Raw genomic sequence first — 19,681 nt, forward strand, 5'->3', positions numbered from 1 at the left:
CTGAGGGGAAACTGCAGCTCTTGACAGTGATCCTTGCACTCGCTCGTGAGACAAACCCAAACAGGACTAATGGAGCTGTGTTTACACCCAAACTTTCCTTTCTGGCAGGCAGCTGTCACAGTGTGGGCACTGAACAGTCCTCGTGCCTAATTTGAGAATGTATTTTTATTAGCATCCTGAGCAGTTGTATTTTGTTCAATCTTTCTTGGCATAGGGGTTTGTGTTATATAAACCTGCAGATGTACAAATGATCACATTTACAAAGCAGATGGAAGCATTTTTTTTTAAGTCTAACTTTTTGCAGAAACGCGCTTTCCTTGGGAATATAATTGTTTTCAGTTCACTTTCTTCCGCTGCTTTGGGAATCTTTAGTGTTTCACAGTTGAAATTGGACCCGCTCTCAGGTTGCTCACGACTTATCTAGTATTTGTTATGTAATGTAGTATAATGTATGAAGAGAATTGCAGTAATGACAGGTGATGATATGATATACATATAGGTGAACTCTCTTCCAAATAGTGTAGGAAAAAAAAAAGTAAAAATATACCCAGGTTGCAAATATAGCAATGAATCCCGTCACCTCCAGCATGCATCAATGCGCTGCACTCGTGGCGCAGGCAGTTCTGTAAGCCTTTCGCGGGTCATACGTGTGTGAATGGGAAGGGGAACTCTGACTTGTCGAGGGAAGTAAGAGGCAGCAGATAGCTCCATCATTGAGCCATCCTAAAAATGGAAACGCGAGAGAGGAAGAGAGTGCAGAGAACCACGGGGCACAAAAGACACACAGTTGAGGGAAGTAGGCTGCTGCGTGTCAATCAAAAAGCTGAGAAACAGGGAGCGGAGGAGTCTCAGAGCTGTGATGCAGGGAGGTGTTGTGAGAGGAGAGAAAAGAGACACAAGAAAGAAAAGCTTTGTGAAAGTCTGCCATGGAAACGGCGATGGCACACACAGACAGACACAAAAGCAGAACCAGTCCAGAGCTATTAATGTTATATAGCATCACAACAACAGTACATTAATCACAGAGTCCCTCTCGCAACAGAAGCTGTCGTTCCGAGTGCCGGACAGACGGTTGCAAACTCAGCCAGGGAGAGGAAGTGTTGATAGAGTGATCAGTTGGTGTGCTAATTTACATTCTTATCCCTTCGAAGCAAATCTCCTTCTTCTCTTACGTTCCTTATAAAACAAACATTTACGTCCTAAATATGAAGGCTTTCTACATTTTGTTGCCTGTATTTAAAACAAAATAACTGCATACAGTCACGCTCAGGCCGCTTCTAGACTCCGTCTCTTCAGCCCTGTGTGATTTTGTCGGCTCTGTTTTGTTACATTTTCTCGATTTCACCAAAGGCCAAGTTCGAGTAGAGATGCGGTTTCAAAGCTTCCCTGCGATGTTCGGCGCCCCTCGTCTTCGTTCTCAGCGGTACAGTCGGCAGATTCTCAGCCGGGTGGTGAAGCGTTATAATTACTCCCAGCTTGCGTTGTCGTGGGTGGTGGGAATCAAACCGCAAATACTGATCTGTGTGAGTGGGTTTCCTGTAAATTTCAATCTACAAGCTACCCCCAATACTTCACGCGGCACAGTCCGAGGGGGGTTGTTTGTCATGCCTCCTAACCCTATACTGTCTCCCGTTGGTTTGTTCACTGCCGTTTTGAAGCAAGAGAGTAGAGCTAAGTACAACTGAATGCTGAAGAAAGGCCTTGTTATGTAACCTAAAAGGTGACAATTAACTTTCATGAACAGAAAACCCCAGGCGCTCTGGTAGCGTCCTATCAATCATGAGGTAGCTACGCCCTAAAGCATATAAGTAGTTCCTCAAATGGCCTGGAACCCAAAAACTGGTTTTGGTTCCTAAGGCTAGTTCATGACAACTGTACCCGTTTAAAGATTATCAAGGCTGAAAGGCATAACTCAGGGCCTGGTAGCTTTGAGCGACAAGTGGATGCCGTCCCAGGTGGCCGCTTTACGTCTGCTTTGCTGCGTCACCCTTTCCTACGTAAGATCCGCCTCTTTGCCCGTTTCTGGATTAGCCGGGACTTAAGTCTCTGTCGTCGCTGCCAAGATCGCGACGACAGGAGATAACACTTCAGTCTTTTATCCACAGCTTTTTCTTAGCTGCATACAGCTAAGAACATATAAGGGAAGGAGAAACACTGAAATAGTTTACTTAAGTTTGAAATTGACAAAATGATCTCCTGTGTATTTGACACAGGATGGGTAAACAATAAGAAAAATAAGTTTCTTTTGTGAGCATTGACATGGAGATAAGGTTGAAAAGTGGCAAACTGTTCCTAAATGCAAACAAAATATTGTTTAATCTAATGTCTAAGTATTAATTGTTAAAGTGATAATGTGTCAAGTTCAGAAGCTGCTACCTGAGATTAAAAGGCTTATCTTCATGTATCTCTATATAAAGTCGGCTGGTTAAGGATAGGAGAGGAGAGGAGAGGAGAGGAGAGGAGGGGAGGGGAGAAGAAAGGAGAGGAGAGGAGACTTGGTCTACTACAACAACACTCTAGGAGTACACTGCGTTCCTGGCCCACTTCCCATGCAGCTTGACAAGTCCAAAGAGTGGACAGGTGGTGTGGGGATGGTGCTGGAATGGTATTATGAGATGATGCCCGGTGGCCATGTGGCATCGCCCGCTCTGACTATGGAACGGGACGAGTCTACGTGGCCACAGTAACCACAGCCATGACTCACCGGCACTGCCACTTCCTGCCAAAGTGGATCAGAATGAGGGGGGCTTTGGGTCAGGGCGAGGCCAGAACATTTGATGACAAGTTTCATGGCCGGGGACAGCGTTTCAGTGCGGCACAAGGCTCCCAGCTGGCAGCCGAGCGGAGATCAGACCAATCTATTCGGTTGTAACCCAAAGAATGAGACGGATCCAATCATAACAGCAAGGAAACAGACGTAGTAAAAAGATTGCATTTCTCCAAGCCAAACTACTCCGGGAGATGGAAGTGAAACTATCATTTGAAGCTAAATGAATTGCAGCATCTTTGAAATTTAAAGTGCATCGACTTGTTGACATCAATTGACTTGAAAATGAGAGCGTCTGTGTGTGTGTGCGCGTGTGTGTGTGTGAGTGTGTGTGTTTATTGCATGCATGGAATCTCAGAACTCAACTTTCCGAAGGATAAAGACAGACTGCAGCTGTCATGCAAAACAGCCAGAGCCGGGTAAAGCAACCGATCCAAGACTAATTGGAAAGGCAATGACAATCATTTGACAACAAGTCAAATTGAGAGACACTCTCTTTTTAGTCGGTTCTAATTTTGTGCCCGTAAACAAACAAGTTAAAAATAGAAGCTCCCAAGCAAAACCTTCTATGAAGGCAAAAAAAAGGGTTAGTTGTAATCCTGTGGATTAATGGATTTGACAAGGGCATGTGCCTAGTGTAAGTAATAGAGGCCAGATTACATGTAGATAAGGCTGTGGCAGGGTGATCTGCGGGGGCTCAGGGGCTCAACCTTCTCACCAAACTAAATATATGTGTCAAGCAAATTCCCAGTTTCGAAGAATATCGCGATATCCCACCTGTCCTGGAGGTGTGCTTTGATTTCCATCAGCACCATTTCAAGTAAAAAAGAAAAAAGCACGTTGAGGTACCTGTGGCATTTTGATTCAAAGGTTTATTTGTCACACCAGCGCTGATCACGTCACATTCGGAAGCGGCGAGATTAACCGCAGCAGTTAAACTCGTGGCAAAAGTTGAGCGGCTTTTCGGCACGGAAATCGCAAAGAGCGACATATTGACAGATGGGAGAGCTGGAATCTTTTTTTTTTCTTCCTCTACATGCAAACCCAAGAGACATTGGGACAAGGACAACTCAGTGGTCCCCTCATTCAGTCCGTCCACACAGCGAGTGACGAGCGGAGGCGAGGTTTAGCCCTGGGTAAATCTGGCCCAGATTAGAGAGGTCTGTCAACTCTTCCTCAAATGAAGCACCGGGTAATCATATTAAGCATCATATGGGCTTCCAGTATTCACAGTGACATAATGCTAAGCTGGTACAATAGTGGCATGTGCCAGAGGCCTATGGCCAAAGCAGTACACACACACACACACACACACACACACACACTTCCATCCCGTGTCAAAGTTTGGACGGAGCACGAGCAAAAGAGCAGCTTTCCATGCCAACAGTGGCTGTAATTGAGGGATATGTGTTCAAGGAAGGGGAAACAAACTCACCGTTGCAAGCTCATCAAACTTTCCAAACAGCTCATTTAGCAGTTTAACCAGTTCCTGGGCCGTGCACTGGGAGGCCAGACTGGTGAAACCGACTATGTCTGCAAACAGGATGCTGTGGCGGAGAGAGAAAGAGAAGCTTTTCAGTCAAAGCAGGTTATTTATAGCAGCATGTATGAAGGAGGAGAAAGAAAGAAAGAAAAAATGATTATTGGGTGTCTGATCAGATTAGCTCTCAGGTTTTTGTAAGTGGCATCTATGGAAGCCTGAGCTTCAAGTCAATTTGAACATTCTCTTTTGATAATGTTTTTTTTTTTTTTTTACAGGAAGCTAATCAAACATTCAAATTAATGACCTGTAGAAGCAAAAAGAAAGAGGAAAAAAAGAGAGAGAGAGAGAGCAGTGCTCCGTTCTCTAACTGGCAAGCGCAGTCAAGCGCAGCGACTCAAAATAGAAGCAAGAGCATTCTCATGGGGATCAAGGTGGAGACATGTCCTGTTAGGAGCTGGTGAAGCACCATTCTGGGATATATTGCAACCATCAAGGCGCTGTCACCTCACTTTTTTTTTCTCATGAGAAAAAAAGAAAAAAACATATATGTGAAATCAGGACGTTTTGTTTGGAGTTGTGTACTGATTGAGTCAGAATCGCAATTACCAAAAAAAAGAAGAAATGTTCCGATTAATTTACTTCTTTGCTGTTATAGCACCTCCTACATTAATGCTCTCCAGGTGGCACGGATCTTCGGTTGCGACTGTCGGCGCTGCAATGCAATTGGTCCAGTGTCTGTGTAGGCGGGCACTAAAATAGTTATTGGTATCACTGCAGTTCCAAGAGCCACAGAAGCAGTTAACTGGCTAAGGGGGGGCAAATGTTGTTCACCGCCTCTTTTAGCCGTTAGTCCCATCTGTGATTTGAGGGCTCCGTCTGTTGCTCAGTGACTCTGCATGTTAGTTACTCCGCGTCCTCATTGGATTCACAGTGGAGCTTACCGAGGGCCGAGGTTATCTGTTGCTGGTTATTAGTCGTCACCACAACTGGGCCATGGAAGAAACAGTGAGAGAGCAATGACAGCTAACACTGGCTAGAGTGTGTGAAAAGTGCTGACATAAACTAACATGAATCAAAACTAACATCTAGTGCAGAGGTGTTCAATCGATATTCAGCGAGGTCCAGTTAGAGAGAATGTCCTCATGCAAAGGTCTGGAACATCTCAATAATGTCAATACAAATGTAGTGCCATATTTATTGAGTATACACAACAGCTGTATCAACGTACAAATGTAGTCAACAACTGTCAAATCATGGAAAGAAAGTTCAATTAACTAATATCGCAACAGTATTTACTGTCAGATTTCACATTTAATTAATTGTAAATAATACATATGTTTTTAATAAATAAATGTGCTTCTTTCATTTCAAGTAAAATGTGTAATGCAATACATAACAGAAAGCTTTTGAAAATATGATGATTAATTTTATTCAGGTGTGATGGGATGTCAATCAAAAAAGCCAAGAAATCCATATTATTGTCATCTTCTAAAAAAGAGAAATTTGTGTGCAGTGACTTTATCTGTGTTATTAAAACCACTTGTTTCAGCTCTATTCTCCTCTCTGTGAACATCATTGTTGGGCAGTGAATGAATGTGATTCTATTGGGCTCAAATATATATATATATATATATATATATATATATATATATATATATATATATATATATATATATATATATATATATGTGTGTGTGTGTGTGTGTGTGTATAGACACATACAGTGGGTGGGTTTGCTCAAAAGAGTTGTGCTTTGTCTCTTAGTGGCGCTTCACGTTGCCACTTTCAATAATCGCCCCGGCCTCTGAACAGATGAGACACACTGGTTTTGAACGGCACATGGGAAGATTGAACAAACGAGAGTCTGTCCATTCTTGGTTAAAGGATCTGGGCTTGCTGTCCACTTTTCTCTTTTTCGAGCACACCATGTGAAATAACTTCTCTGACTCACGTGATTCTCAAACTGTCGGGTCTTTCCTCCCCGTCTCTCCTGTGTGCGTGTTTATCTCACTCGATAATGATCGGAATACACATACTTGATTGGCCGAGTAGAATCACGTGAGATGGTTTACAACGTGTGCTTCCTGGACCGCTGAACGAGGGCTACGAGGGTTCCGGTTAAAATAGAAACGCACCATAAAGAATGTATGAATCTCAATTATCTATCAGTTATGCCGTGTTCACACCAAAAGAGTTGCGAAATATTCGCGGGAGTAGATTATATGTTAAGTCAATGCACAGAAGCGAATGGTTGCGATAGAGGTCTCCAGCCAACGGCGTCTGGTCCGGACTCGCACTCATCAGCTTATTAGTGGGAATCAGTGCTTATATGATAGGCTATATATAAGAAGTCGACATAATCACCTTTATGTCAACCAGCCTCGGGTTTGACAGTTTGGCTTTTTGTTACCAGAAGTGACAGGAGAGGGTGGACCTAAGCACTACATCTTTAGGACACCAAAGGTTTAACTGAATAACAATTCAGTTAAATTCTCTTTAAGGACTCTAAAGCGACCAAGAAAGATTGTAGCCGACCGCTCTCACCCTGGACACGAACTGTTCGTGTCCCTTCCATCTGGCAGGAGGATGCGGTCCATCAGGACCGAGCCCTCACGCCACACGAACAGCTTCTTCCCGTCGGCAGTCGGGCTCATTAAGAGAGCCCGGGTCCCCCACTGACTGACTTTGTCATTCCCAGACAATCTCCTATCGGTCATTCCCATGCACATCCCTACTTCATATTCATATACACTTGTCACTTTCACATTACACTTTCACATACACTTACAGTACACTTGTTTAAAGTTCTGTCATCTGTTTGTTTGTGCACTTTATTTTATATTCTATTGTAAATGTAATATGTTTCTATTTCTTGCACTGTGTTGACTGTTGTTTATTGTCTTTTGTCTAATGTATGCACCACTCGCCAAGACAAATTCCTCATATGTGAAACATACCTCGGTAATAAACGGTTTCTGAAATAAATTTTTGTAAAATGAAGTGATTAAAGGGTAAAGTTGTAATACAAAAACACAGACAACTCCCAGAACGGACAACTCTGTGGTAGCCACCTGTCAATCACAAGGTAGCCCCGCCCTAAGGCATGCCCTGATTTATTGTCTATTCTTTCCACATTCTTTTACTAAATGAACATCATGCTGTGTTGAAGAAGACTTTGAGACCATAAACGCATGTTGACAATGTTTGCTGAGGGAATTAATCAAGGGAGAAGTACGGTAATATTCTCATAGACTTCTATACAATCAGACTTCTTTTTGCAACCATAAGAGTCGCCCCCTGCTGGCCATTAGAGAGAATACAGGTTTAAGGCACTTCAGCATTGGTTTCACTCCTCAAACCCCGGAGGTTGCTGCCTGGCTATCGTTAGCGAGTGAGGCTCCATTCCATTCTGACAGTGTTTCTGTAAACGTGTCCAAAAAGAGTTTCACCCTCTTTCGAAAGACAGAAAATTTGGCACAACATTTACATTTTAGATCCTCACACAAAAAGTGTTTTAAAGATTTGAAACATCAGGTTGACTTTAAACATTGTATCCTGACGGTTTCCTTTCTTCTGTGCCGTTACTGATTTGTGCTGATTATCTTATTCGCCGTGTTTCATTGTAACGTGACAACAGGCTCTGGAGGAAAGGTCACTTTCCTAAAGGGATTAGTCGTCATACTCTGACTGTCCTGTCCAACTTGCATGTCCGCTCTCGCTCTGACGGCAGACGGTTGCCTGCATGTGGGCTGGTGTTTTCACGGTGTGACAGAGGCCTGGATCTCTTAACGGGCGAAATGTCATTTTTGTTGCCTCGCAGATGTCACTGTAACGAGGGGAAATAGATTACCCTTTTGTGAATGTTTTAATCGGCAACTATCTGTGGCCCGACCAATATTTGAAACGTTAAACACTGTGACGGCGTAAACACTTGAATTCACCGAAACTCTGAGAAGAACTGAGCCGATACTATAGTGTATTTCATCTCCGTGGAAAAAAAATTGTGCACGAATGCAGTCGAAGCATCTTCAATGTTACCCAAAAATAAAGCAAAGAGCTGGATGAACACCAAATTCATTTTGATGCCCAGTTATTTAATCCCTCAAGCTAACACGACAATATTTGTTTTCATGCCTGCTCCGGATCCCAAAACCATTTCTCGTGAACTGCCTTGAACGAGCCGTCTTAAAAGTTGAACTGACGATTATAATTTGCACTCGAATGTCTCTGAGCCTTCTGTCACTCTCTTCAAAGACCTGGAAATGTAAACTAAGTAAAAATGACAAGCTGATCGTTAAATTAATTTTCATTTCGCAGTCCCCAACCTTAGGTAATCGCTCAAAAGCCAGCTGGAAATCCAGCCGTATTCTTGCAAGGGAACTATTTATTTTAGTAGTTGCGGGAAGAGAGGAAGGATGCAAACGACACAATGAAATCCTGTTGTTCTATTCGGAGATGAATCAGTCATTTCTGTGTGTCTTTACATAGACTGAACTATGCTAATCATTTTCAGAGCTCTGCTTTTAAAAATAGCACAGTAGCACTACATCTCTCTCTCTCTCATGTGATAATATTACACAGGCGAGATAGAAGCCATGCAAACCCATGTTTAGGATGATCCCGAGTGCGCTTGCTAACAGAATCCTGCAATGTGACCACATGTCTCCGCTCTTGTCTGGTTCATGATATCTGCGTGGCTACTCGACATGTGGAGGCAGCAAACTGTGCCGTTTCGGCAATTCCCATGACGACTGCAAGCCTTAAAATTCAAGTGCTCCTTCGCGAGACTGTATTGTGTGAATCGTCTCTCCACTGGCTTTATTGCTTTCAAGTACGCGGCCCTCAAAAAGGCAAAAAGAAACACCAGAGAATGGCTCGGGACGACTACTGCACTGGAAGCTGATGAATGAGTTGTGTGACAGCATATAATCGCATCTCAGCTCGAGGCTACAACTTATTTCCTTCAGTCAGTAGTTCGGTTCGATTTAGGCTGAAATGTTCATGCAGGCATACAAAGGTTTGGGGTATTTTTCTGGAAAGAAACTTAAGGAAAGCGTGACTTTCCAACGTGTAGTTTGGTTCATTTGGTCCGGACCAAGGGTGAAAAAAAAAAGAAGATTCTTTTTGGTGCGGTTCCTGTTCACACTGACGGACACGTGCATGAGGCGTGTGATCCCTGTCACACAGTTTTTACTAGAATATTAATGATCTATTAATCAGGGAAAATAGCAAAGCAGACATGCTTATATACATGGCCGTAAATACAGATCAATATGGATCATTTCGTGAACCAGCAGATGGATATATTTGTTATTCACCTTTTGAAACGGTGCTAAAAAACGCATAGCTGCTACGGGTTTGTGAGCTTTCAAACCTCTAACTGAGACCCATCTTTCCAGGAGGTTTCGGTTCGGTTCTTTGGTCCCCACTTGGGTTTCGATGGGCAGCTTTCACACCAGCCCAAGTAAACCGTACTAACCGAGCAAATGGACCTGAGTTTGTTTGAACCGAATCGCTGTGAACACTCCTGCATGTAGCATGAAGCATAGACCAGTCATGACGTGCTGCAGGGAGAATCCCATTGAGGGCATGGTCTCTTTTCGTGACCCAACGTGAACTTCACTGCACTCGGTTATTTTTGGCCGTGTTTACCTCATTTAAACCCCATGCCTACTATTGTCTCCACTTTAATGTGACGCATGCATGGCACGTAGGCCCTGTGCTCCGCACAGAGTTAAGGTCAGGGGGCTTTCCAGTGCGACCCGTTATCTCTCGGCCTTTCCTGTTTGTCTGTAGCTGTAATAAAGGCAAACAAATAAAGATTATCTTTAAAAAATATAGAATATGGGTCATAAGAAAGCTGAAGAATTATAAATAAGCCAATGATATTATGTTACTAACTGCATGTTCAAATGTTTATGATTAAATACCTTCCCAACATGAGGAACTTGTCCCACTCAGCACATCATGCAGGTACATAAATCCAGGAATACATATAAGCTTACTTGGTAATAAGGAGCCGTGTCCACGTGTGCGAGGACAGGCGGACTAAATCATAAAGATAAATATGAATGTGGGGAGTGTGCTGAGCATTCAGTTATTAGCACAAACATCTGAGGCTTATTTTCAAACTCCACTGCATTAGTTTTTACATATAAATATGTATATATATACATATATATATATATATGTATATATATATGTATATATATGCGTATATATATATATATATATATATATATATATATATATATATATATATTATATATATATATATATATATATATATATATATATATATATATATATATATATATATATATATATATATGCATAGCATAATATACACATGTGAATTTGAAGTGTTTCCAGAGAGGTTTGACACAGACTTTGCAGATGCATTACGAAGAAAATTCAGTGAGTAATCTCACACCTCGAAGGCACTCTCAGTTTTATGAGTTGGACCGCTGAGAAGCGCCGGGATCGCAGACTGGGAGCCCCCGTATCTGATTTTGAATGTCCTCCGGCAAAAACCTTCAAAACAGACGCTGCAGCACTGTTGGCAACAGCTAAGAGTTAGTCCATCTCCTGTACTTACTGTAAGTGTAGCATATTCCCTGGTCAGAGTCAAAACCTCATCCCCAACTCAGGTTTACCATCCTCAGCAAGTCAAAGCACAACAATACAAGTGATTAGGCGACGTAATATTTACGATTTTTCCTGTGGTGACGACAGCTCGTCTTCTAATTTTTTCCAATTCGACCTCCCTTACGCCCTCATCCATTGTTTCCTCTCCAATGGCACATATTCGTGGAAAGTTATTCCCTCAATTATCTCCTTTTCCCCTTCCCCCGTGGGAGGCATTACTGTTGCTATTTTGGCAGACACGGTTTCAATTTAATCACGTAGCGGAAGACACGAGCCAACTCAAGGGTTAACTTTGTATGGGCCCCTCTGGAGCTGCAGTATGTGGGCTGTGTATGTGCTGACGTCGGGCCAATAACGGGGCCGACGCAGACGGGTGTGCAGGATGCTCACAACTAAAGTACAACTTCTTCGTGATGGTCTGAGTGAGCAATATTACATCTACTTTGTAAACGGAATGCCTTCATTGGGAGAGGAATTTTTCCTTCAACTCGCATGTTGTGCTTGTATTCGCTATTTATATGTGTGTGGGAGTGGAATGAAATGTTAGAAATAGACACGGTGGCAATGAATGCTTGTGAATTACAAAACGAAGAGCGGTGAAAGTGTGCGTTGTATTGGATTATATAAGAGATGATAAGACTGAAAGGTCTTTGATTGTGGTGTTAGTGGTGTGATTTTAAAAGGTGTAGGCTCATAATCCGTCGCTATTTTCACATTATTAATCATAGAAATAAGAAGAAAATGTAATTTATAAAACGTGACTTCAGAAAACAATTCAGAATGAATTACTGTAAATAAATGTCTTCCTGTATGCTAATCACTGTTGTTTTCAGCTCAGGAGCATTTTTATATACATCAGTTTATACAACCGTCAAAAGTAATAATGAAAGTGTATATGTCAACATGGGGCGATAATATCCCCAAACTTCAGGTTTGTTACTTGTCGTTTTGTCTTTCTTTCGTGAGTGATTACTACAATATCCCCGTGGCTGGGTTTTAATCAGATCAAACACTGCAGTCTCAGAGCATAATGAAGAAAACCAACAGTACATTGTGCGCCACACTGTTTACTTTCTAATTACAGTCCACCCAAATCACATAAATCACGTCCGCATCCAGTCTAGATCGCTCTCGAAGGGGTGGCGCTATCTGAAGGAGTTCAGGGCACAGAAGCAATCAGCAGAGCTCCGCCGAGATGTGTCCATATATAACCACTGCGCGCACACACGCCGTTATGCAACAAGAATTTAGTCTCCATTGCATTTAATCCCCTGTAGCAACGTAATCCTGGGGCTAAGCAAACTCTTCTCCTCAAGCCTCCCTGCTGCTCCAAGAGCACGGAGGATAGGAGGAAGAGGAGACGAGGAAAAGGAAACTTAGGGAGCGTTGGAGCGAGAGAGGTGATGGTAAAGGAGAACGCGAGCAAAAAAATGGGGTCGGAAGGTCAATCGCAGGCAACTGCAGCTGCAGGAGGCAAGTCTTCATTGCAGATTTGCACTGCCAGATGTAAATAAGTGAATTTACTGTTCTGAGATAGTTTATTTATTGCAACCTATACTCCACTCTATCTATCAGAGTGCTGTAGCAACTTTGCAGATAAAGATTTTACATTCAAAAAACTTTAAATCAATTTGGAAAAGATGATTTGTTTTGTTCAGTTAAACTATTAACATTTGTGTTAACACAGTAGTTAAAGTTTCTTCTCGACTAGCTAAGGCATTTAAAATGCTACTTTATTTCTAATGTATCTATTGTAGTAGTAATAAGAAGAAGAAAAAGAAGAAAAAAATGATTATAGTAACGATACCGCAGTAAAGTTAAGACAAACTATCGTCTTCATCTGATCACACTATTTGTTGGCATGCATGTAAACATAGTCAGCGGAAGATACAACTGGAAATATGTTTTCTTTATAACTTCAATAATAAGGTGGCAGGTATTTAATTAAAACAGGAGTAAAGAATAAGAGTCTTTACCATATGGTTATTTCATATTTATCAATGTTTCCTGAAGGACAGAAATAAATGGTTTGGCTATTGACAATCCATCGCTAGCCGGCTCACAAAAGGCCAAAGAGTGAATCTGTCCGTAAATGAACGTTCCTAAACATTCTTACTGCTATTGCCACATCACCGTATATATCATCTTGGATCGGTAAAACAGACATTTTTGAAGAGATATGCGTTTGATCAAATCCCAACATTGTTCCATGCGTGTATTATTGAAAATATATCCAGGTCATCCTCTCAATCAGAATGTACACGCGACCTTTCATTCAATGCAATGTTGTAAGTATAGCTACAGTTATCAGAACGGTTACTCCCTTGTGGCTCAAAGGAGTACTTCAGATACACATGGGACAGGGTTTTGGCCTCTATAGAGGATCTGAATATTTCCACCGTCCCCTGCAGACTGTATATTAGACCACGATAAATGACACGAAGACAGGAAATGTGCTCAAACGCTGAAGGGCCAGTCCACTCACAAATGTCTGGAAGGCCGGAAAGGTGGTGTCTTCTGAAAAAAAAGGAGTTCCTATAACTTCTCAAAGAGAGACACTGGATAAGTGCCAGAGGAATCTCCTCCTCACAAAGCATTGCTTTATCTGTCTTTCTTTATATTCCCCAGTAGGCACCCTAACTCAGAAAGCCTTGTTTCCCCTGTGGGCTGCCAAGCTATGATGGCCCACAAGTTGGCATATGCACCACTGGCATATAAACCGTAGCGGAGCCAGAATATGACCATATTTGGGTTTGCTCCTTGTTGCCCATTTCTCTAACAAAATTGCCCACCCGTATTAAACAAATAGAAGGCGTCTTTGGAGACCGTGTTATGGGGGCTGATAATAAACGAGTGAGTCGGAGGCTCACCCTTCATAGTCACTGTGAAGAATTAAATATTTCAGTTTTGCAGCCTGGGGCCGTGTTAATGTTTCAGGACACTGTTGGGTCAGATCACACCACATTACATAGCCCTCGGTGTTCTTTCCAAATGACATGTTTGGTCAAGTTATCCAGTTCCTTTTTTTTCTCTTTTTAAGTATGCACCATAATGCATTGGGACAGCATTTATTCCATCATTTCAGCTGGAAAGTCTCTCATGCAGAGAATATAGCATCTCCAAATACCACGGTTAAAAGTGCTGTTGGTTAATAAGTGAATCCAAGAGGGATTTAATCACCACCGGGATTGGTTTGTGGCTGTGTGCTGTCCATGTGAGGATCCTACCTGACATTGTCGTGGCGCTGGATGTAGATTTTATGAAAGATCCTTTCTGGGGGCTTCAGGAAATCCTCTTTCATCTCCATAGCTACGTTCCTGGGCAACAGACTCATTAGCAGGCGCTCCTGCGCGTGAGCGTGAGTGTGTGTGTGTGTGTGTGTGTGTGTGTGTGTGTGTGTGTGTGTGTGTGTGTGTGAACAGAAAAGGGAGGGGGAGAGCAGATAAAGTAAGCTCAAATATACATTTATACAGTCAAACACAGCAAAGTTATCATAGGACAAAGTGTTAGAAGCGATAAGAAATGTGTCAGACAAAAAGGTATGAAATCTAGTCAAAATGAATAATGTGTTGAAGTGACTCACGGCACAAGGGGGGGGGGGGGGGGGGGGGGGGGGGGGGGGGGGGTTGGAGGGAGAGAGAAAACAGACGCACATCTAATTTTACCCATAGTTTCAGCAATGCACAGGTGCCTTTACCTGTTTCTCGTTCTCGTCCTCCATGCGGAGTCGCTCTTCAATGCAGTTGCGAGCCTGCAGGAAGGCCTTCCGCTGGGCTCGTTCTGTCAGGATGCGCACAAACAGCCCCGACAGGTTGACACTGGTGAACAGCACTGTGTTGGCAACCAACTGCAAACAGAAGGAGATTTTTTTTATTAAAAAAGGAACATAAAAACACACTGTTTCAAATCATTTAGTACAGTTGTTAAAGACACGTGTGCGGTATTAGGGACTCATTAAGAGACGTGTGTTGCTTTATATACTCCTGACTGCTTAAGAGGGATTTGATTGGTATTCTGTTTGCGAGCTTGTCTGTGTGTGTCGGAACATTCTTAAATGTGTGTATTTGGTGAAAGAGCTGTGCATATGCATGTACACTTGCAGATGTGAAATTGTGTCCTCTAATTCTGAGGTCCTATAACTGGGGATTAGGTACCTTTGAAAGGGCCTTTGAAAGGTTTAAGTATTAAATGGGTCCCCTCAAGTCTTCATAGATATGTTTTTCTGTGGCTTCATTACCGTGCGTAATTCCACATGTTGTGAGTTAAATGTATTATTAAAGTTTTGTTTTTTGGATTAATTACATTTCAGTGTCTTTCTTTTCCTATCTGAAGTGTGCTTAGGTTTTATTTACACGGATAAACAAAGTTGTGTTGAATAGAATAAAGGCACTATTCTCCATCCTGTTGCATTTGGATTACACACACACACACACACACTGTATATGTGGCATCCTCCTATACGAGAGAAGGGTGAGAGGGTAGAGGGGCCGAACATTTCTCTCTTTTGGAGCGGGCAACATTAAAGCGTCTGAGAACCCGTGCTCTGGTTCATCCATCACAGCAGATGCACAGCAGCATGACCGCTTCAACCTTGTCCGGGACACTGAGAAAAGAGAGTTGTTGTTTTCTTTTCTTTCTACTTGACTGGGGTCAGCTGGCTATGAATTTGTATCCAAACCAAACAAGATCTACCTCCAGTGTCCACCAGCTAGCTGTTACTGGGGGGCAGCGGTCGTATATTCACAAGATTAAAGGAACTCATTCTCTTCATGTCTTCGGCCATTCATCATAAGTGTTTTCCACAGCATAGCTTTCCCTCAAAAATAAATAAATCTATAACCAATTACTTTACACTTCACTTATTTAAAAAAAAAAAATACGTGAAAAGTTTCACGTGATATACTCTCAAATTGAACAAACTTCCTCTTTCCACAGACAGGCTTGTTTCCCAGTCCAATGAATAATGGATTGCATGTTTGGCAGCAGCAGTCTGTCTTTGTGCTCGGCAGCAGCGCTGGCAAACATCAACATGTTCAAACGCTGCTCAAGTTACTTCATAGCCTCCAGTAAGTAAATGTGGACATCTGAAATGAGTGGCGGAGAACACTCCTCTGCCTCTGTGCCGTGGTAAACCCCAATTTTGCCCTGAGATGGCAATAACTGACAGTAATGTGCTGTATACTCACTCCAAATCTATTTCACCCATCCACAATTTTACACAGCGAGGAAACATTTACATTTGGCGTTGATTATGTAAAAAAATTATGATTTTCAATATGTACATCTGTAGTATTCTGTTGTGCCATAGGGATTTTATTAAATAAGGCAGGCTATTACTGCTGTGCTTAATGTGAATGGACAGCGGTATAAACAAACTCTCTGGCACTGGTTACATTATTTATAGCAGACACTGTGTAGGTATGTGGCGTGAATGTGCTCTGGATTTATTATAATGGTTGTTCAGTGTCCAATCGAAGCTACATTCAATGTTGTAAACTAATGCCATGTGACAATTGTATTACTCCCAACTCTCTGTTGCACCAGCACAACAGGGCACTACAAAGAATAAGAGCAGACAGCTGAAATAGGGCACTAGCAATATCCTATTTTTTTCAATTAATATCCCACTCTTGCTCTTGCTCTTGATTTTTCGTAAGATATTTCAGGTGGACTGAGCCACAGGCGGAGTGCCCAGCACCTATAGGTGTGTGGCCGACACAAGCCCAGGGCCACGCGAGGTCACACAGCTCATCTCTCAGCTTAATGGATTAGCCATCTCTGGTAGTGCAGCTAGCAGTGTCCTTCACATGGCAATGCAGGTAGCTCACACAGCCCCTGCATGCAGGTGGAAACACTCTCCTCCGCAAACAACGCTTGTCATCGTGCAAGGACGCGATGAACCAATCACGTCTCAATTTCGCTTCCCACCAAGCGCACAATCTTTGTGTCATATTGCTTGCGCGGAGGAGGCAGACGTGTTCCACCTGCGCCGCCCCCAGAGGGGTTTGACTGATGTTACATATCTTCTCCTCCTCACACCTGGTGACAGTCAGTCAGAAGTGGGAGTATTGTGACTGGGGGTATAAGATACAAACGCACAGAGAGCGGCACACCGATTTCTATTTCGGCTCGGAAATGACATGAATAACTGTGCCCTCTTTTTCTATAACGGAAGCATATATATATATATATATATATATATATATATATATATATATATATATATATATATATATATATATATATATATAGTGTGTGTGTGTGTGTGTGTATGTGTTTGTGTGTGTGTGGGGGGGGCTCGGTGTTTGCCCTACTTCTGGTGCTAGCAGGATGTCACTCTGATTCCTAGGCAGCTCTTTTGGGCCTGAATCAAGTTTTCTTTTTTGGGTGGTTGGGCGGGTGCGGGTGCGGAGGGGGGGAGGGGGGGGGGAGGGGGGGGGGGGGGGGGGGGGGGGCACTGGTATACATGTGCATCACCACAGTAACGGCCCCATGCAAGTACATCAGTATTTCCCAACCTCTGTAAAAGGATATGGAGACTCACTCACAGGTGGGGAAAAGTGACCAAGCAGACAATTCAGTCTCATGTTGTGTTTGCCCACTAGATCAAGTCTTCTTTGAGCTAGTTTTGTTCTTTTTGGAACCAAGAACTACACTTAATTGATGTGTATCTAATTGTTTTGTTGCCCTAAACGTTTTCAGAAATACACACTTTTCTCAAACGTGATCAGACCCTGACCAAACTCCATCAAGCGCAACCACGGGGAGCTGTCCTTGGTGCTGAACTTTGCTTTTTCTTTTCTTTTTTTGTTTCACTGCACGAGTCTACACCACACATTTAACATACCAACAACCAAAAAAAGGCGCAACGTGTGTTAACACATACATACGCACCGTTCTCCACAGTCTCTGCGTCTTCGCCGTGACAGAAGTGGCGGTCACAATCAAATGCGAGATGGAGACCATTATTCCAAACACGACCGCCAAGAGCGTCCGCACAGGTAGGAGCGCGTACGCGACGAAGGTGACCAGGATGAGCTGCCACACGCCCTGCTCCGGGGACGTCGGCGGCTCCATGCCCATGGCGCCCAGCGAGAAGGGGCAGCAGAGGAAGGAGAAGGTGAAGCCGAAGAGAAGCGCCAGGTTGACGATCTGCTGGAGCTGAGTCACCTGCAGGTACTTGACGTTCGTCACGATGAACAGGGAGACGAAGACGACACAGTGGACCGGATGGGACCCCTTGGAGATGGTGAGGCTGGGGCCGGACAGCAACTCCATCACGGTCAGCGTCGAGGACATGAAGATGAGCACGGCCAGGGCTTTGAGGGTGGACGTCTGCTCCAGCTTCAGGTTGTAGTTCTGGAAGAGGGACTCGAGCTCCTTGCAATCGAACTCGTCCTCGCACGCGATGGTGGTTAGAGGGACGCCCGTCGGACAGTGACTTCTCTTCCGCCTGGTTTTGACTTTCTGAAACGGTATTTCCTCCATGTCAGTGCCATTCATAAACTGAATACCTGCTCACGGCTCGGGTCGAACGGAAGAGTGGATCCCACGCCGACGCAGACTGGGAACAGACGCGCACAGGACAGCCGGCTGCAGGCAGAGCGTCCCAGATATAGCCGGAGAACTGGCAGGTGGCCGCAGGCGCGCTCCACACTATCCACAGGTTGAATAGTGTTGTTCGGAGGAGAGATCAGCGACCAGTGAAACCTTCATGTCCCGGCTGTATTTTCCACGTGATCTGCAAATAAATAAAAAAATAAAATAATATATATATACAGCTATATATTTATATTTGTTCTTTTTAGCTGTCGTTTGTGCGCCACACGAAGAGCAGCGCACACGACGTCTAGTTCAGATGGTAAAAGCTTTTCTTTTTTTTTCTTTTTCTTTTTTTTGCAAGGCTCAGATAGGATCACGCCTGCGCATTATGAGGTGAAGATAAGACAGGTCTCAGCTACTCAACACACAGTCAAGACGATGTGACTGGTGCGGCTGCAGAGCGCACTAATGTGACAGAGCCGCGCATACATCACCAATAATGTGATGCTCTGTTCCACCTACACATGATGACATGTTTCCATCATTAAAGCCTGCGCAATCTAGTTATGTTTCTTTACATGTATTGATCCATTTATGCTCTTCCTTTTCCTGTCTCCTCCACTCTCACACACACACACACACACACACACACACACACACACACACACACACACACACACACACACACACACAGAGAGAGATAGAGAGAGAGAGAGAGGGGAGAGGAAGTAAGATGCAGAATTAATATTGTAGTATAGCCAATGCTTTCAGACCGTGATTCATGGAATTCTCCATTTTCACTATAGGCTGGCAGCAGCAACTATACTGTGTGTGGCTGGCATGCATGTGTGTTGGGGATAACATGCTTGCATGCCATTCATCATAGGATTTCTGTGTTGCCAGCGAGGCAGCTACCCTCACCAACAGCACCCTCTTGGCATTCAGTGGGTGGCGTCTCATTCACCAGGGGAAGATTAGTCATCCGTCACAGGCTGCCGTCGCCGTGACCCGACAGTGCCAGGCAGGGTGCGAGAAAGTGACAGATGGATGCCAAAGTCCAGCACCGCGCCGTGCTTTGCAGGACACTAGCACGCCTTCTGTTCACCTCCCTGTCTCTCTCTCTCTCTCTCTCTCTCTCTCTCTCTCTCTCTCTCTCTCTCTCTCTCTCTCTCTCAGCTGTTTGTGTCCTCGCTTCCACACCGGTCTGACTGGAGACACAGAACTAAAGTATTTTGGCAACC

The 19,681-nt window shown here is 43.5% G+C and overlaps 1 protein-coding gene across 1 annotated transcript in view; it reads right to left on the reverse strand.

Annotated features, from left to right (window-relative positions):
• LOC306747874 (adenylate cyclase type 1-like) overlaps positions 1–18,401 on the reverse strand; it is a gene marked incomplete at both ends in the record, with an annotated part of 33,982 nt that extends 15,581 nt beyond the window's left edge. Inside the window, 4 exons of the mRNA XM_079230974.1 lie at positions 4,203–4,314; positions 14,126–14,244; positions 14,596–14,745; positions 17,793–18,401. Of these exons, the coding sequence (XP_079087100.1) occupies positions 4,203–4,314; positions 14,126–14,244; positions 14,596–14,745; positions 17,793–18,401 (990 nt within the window). The remainder of the gene's footprint in view (positions 1–4,202; positions 4,315–14,125; positions 14,245–14,595; positions 14,746–17,792) is intronic.
• Between the last annotated feature and the right edge of the window lie 1,280 nt (positions 18,402–19,681).

This window comes from Taurulus bubalis (assembly GCF_910589615.1).
Source record: "Taurulus bubalis genome assembly, chromosome: 1".
NCBI lineage: Eukaryota > Metazoa > Chordata > Actinopteri > Perciformes > Cottidae > Taurulus > Taurulus bubalis.